This window comes from Myotis brandtii, unplaced genomic scaffold (genome assembly GCF_000412655.1).
Source record: "Myotis brandtii unplaced genomic scaffold, ASM41265v1 scaffold325, whole genome shotgun sequence".
Lineage (NCBI taxonomy): Eukaryota > Metazoa > Chordata > Mammalia > Chiroptera > Vespertilionidae > Myotis > Myotis brandtii.
The window spans coordinates 1,562,951-1,565,857 of NW_005362486.1; the positions used below are offsets into that span (position 1 = coordinate 1,562,951).

Below are 2,907 nucleotides of genomic sequence, written 5' to 3' on the forward strand. Positions count from 1 at the left end.
CGGGGGGGGGGGGGGGGGGGGGGGGGCATGCCCGGCTGGGGCGTGGAGGCGGCACCCACTTCGGGTGCCATCTGTACACGAGGTATTACTAGGGCATTATTATTCTAACACACTCTCTCGGGCATTCCATTAACTCACTGAAAGACACACAAAGATTGCAAGAATTCACACAGAGAATGAGTACCTACAACTCCCCGTTCCCATCACTCTTTTTTTTATTATTTTTTTTTATTATAAGTGCAACACACGCCCATTGTCGCCCATCCCCTTCACTCTCGCACATACTCAGTCTTCCTCTGCATAGAGTCTAACTCTAGCCGCGGTGGGTTCTCACGGGGCGGTTTCGGCCCCAGCGGGTGCGTGGCGTCTCCTGGAGACCCCGTGGGTTGTCACACTGGAGGGTGCTGCTGGCTCTGCGAGAAAGAAGGCAGGATGCTGCCGCACAGCCCACCAGGCACAGGACAGCCCACGCCCGAGAAGGTCAACAGTGCGGGGCCTGAGCAGCCACTCCCGGCCCTCGGAGCGCAGTCCTACCTGCAGGACCACATTCTCGGGAACCTGAGCCAAAGGGCGTGCAGGGGCCTCCCGTGCTTGCGGGTGAAGCAGCTCAGGGTGAGATTCAGCGATCACCCCTAGAAACCGAGCTAGATTAAGGTGATCACAGCTCTGGGAACATAGTTGTGTCCAGACCTGACACAAAGGTAACAAACTAGCCCTGGCCAGTTCCTCTCAGAGGTTAGAGCGTCGGTCCCGGTCCAAAGGGTCCTGTGTTTGATTTCCAGTCAAGGGCATGTACCTTGGTCGCAGGCTGAATCCCGCACGCGCCTGAGCAGCCAATCAATGTGTCTCTCTCACATCAATGTTTCCCTCTCCTTCCCTCTCCCTCCCTTCCACGCTCTCTAAAAATAAATCAATAGAAACAAATATCCTTGGGTGAGGGTTAAAAAACAAAACAAAACTAGAGTCAGCCCCTCTGGGCTGGTCTTCTGCCTCCAGCAGCCAGGGGGCAGCACCAGGCTGGTGGGAGCATCCGGGAGATACTGGCACAGGCCAGCCCAGGGGGTCCCAGCCCAGGGGGGCTCCCATCACTGCCCGGACTCTCTCACTGGCCTGGAGAGGTGTCCAATGCCAATGCACATGAGGACCCTTCTTGAAGGACATGCCCCCCGAGGTGCCCAGCCTCTGTGTGTGCATATACATGTGTGCATATATGTGTGTGCATGTATGTGTGTACGTGTGTGTGTGTGTGTGTGTGTGTGCACAGGTTGACACTGTGTGGGGTGGGGTGCTGTGTGCATGTACTGTGGCATGTGTTATGTATGTGTGGTGCATGCACACTTGCGGTGTGTTGGGGTGTGCGTGTACCTGTGTGTACGTGTGCCGGGGCTGGTGACAGCGGGTGTGCATGTGAGCCTGGCAGCGCCAGCCCTGCAGCACGAGGCGACGCGGTGGTCCCCATGTGGGTGGCCCAGGGGGGGTCTCCTCCTGATTCTGGCACCCCGGGCAGGCCTGGTCGTGGAAGGAGAATGTGCTGGAGTCGGGGACCTCGGGGCGCTACACGGTGGAGACGGTCAGCACGGAAGAGGGCGTCATCTCCACGCTGACCATCAGCAACATCGTGCGGGCCGACTTCCAGACCATCTACAACTGCACCGCCTGGAACAGCTTCGGCTCCGACACCGAGATCATCCGGCTCAAGGAGCAAGGTGGGACGGGGACCCTCCCGCCCCGGGCAGGGCCGGGCAAGGCCTCCAGGCCCTGGGGGCCCAGAAGCCTAGTGAGGCTGCGAGTGGGTAGGACCGAGGACAGGCCGCAGTGTTCGGCTCACCGGCCAGGCAGCCTTGGGCCGGGGGTGGGGGGGTGGGGGTGTGCCCTCCCTGACCTCGCTCCCCTGAGGCCGGGGCGGAGCCCGCACAGGAGGCCAGGAGGCCAGAGGGATAGGAAGCTGCTCGGGGAGGTGGCCTGTCAGGGTGAGGTTTCAGGGAAAGGGACCCCAGAGCGAGCCAAGTTCATGGCCATGCTGAGCCGCCAGCACCTTGTAAAGGCCCCGCTTGCCTGCGCTCAGCATTTACCTGGTCTGACGCCAAGGTGCCCTCAGGACCGTGTGATCCGCTGAGGGGCAGCCCACGACCCTGGGCGGGACACAGGGAGACCCCCGGGTGGATGTTGGGGAACCTGGCCTAGCCAGTTAGCACGACAAGCCAGTCCAGACACCCCAAAGTCCCCCAGAGGCACCCAAGCTGAGCTAAAGGGAGGTGACTGAGCTGCCCTAACCACTGTGTGGGGGAGCCCAGACCCTCTGCAGTTCCCTTGGGACATGGGAGACTCCTGGACCAAGGGGCTGAGCAAGAAGCAGCCAAGGGAGCTGTTCTGGGCAGAAGGGCTCAGTGGGAGGGGCAGGGGAGGTGAGAAGGAGGAGAAGGAGGGAGGGGGTAGATTCACTGTGACCCTGGGTGCAGATTGCCCAGCTCCTGGTCATGAACTCCAGTCTCTGCTCAAAGGTCTCACATGGGCGGGGGTGGGGTGCACGGAGTGGGATCCGGGGGAGCTCGGGGCAGCCGCTGCACACTGGGTCCTGAGATGGGCTGCAGACCTTGCCCCTCTGCCAGGGTCATCCAGGGGGCCTCAGCCCTGGCACTCTCTGACCCCTCCAAGATGAAGGCCCCCCCACAGGCTGTCAGGCCCTGGCAAAGGCTCTGGGCCAAGCAGGTGGTCCCCGCTGGGCCCTCAGGCCTCCAGGACCTTGTGGGTCACAGCGTCTCCCCACCCCTCTCCCCTAATAGGTGCTGCTGCGCATAATGCTTTGCACATACTTTGCATAACATCATCCACACATCATCCCAAACCTCCGGTGCCTGTTGCTTCCCCTCCATGTCTTCCCCTTGGTGCCCCCGCCCCCCATGCTCT

General features: G+C 61.3%; 1 protein-coding gene across 3 annotated transcripts in view; it reads left to right on the plus strand.

Moving 5' to 3' along the window:
• KIRREL3 (kin of IRRE like 3 (Drosophila)) overlaps positions 1-2,907 on the plus strand; it is a 498,221-nt gene that overhangs the window by 485,581 nt on the left and 9,733 nt on the right. For all 3 annotated transcript variants that reach the window (XM_005870878.2, XM_014543406.1, XM_014543407.1), the window contains exon 16: positions 1,508-1,706. In XM_005870878.2, coding sequence (XP_005870940.1) covers positions 1,508-1,706 — 199 coding nt within the window. The remainder of the gene's footprint in view (positions 1-1,507; positions 1,707-2,907) is intronic.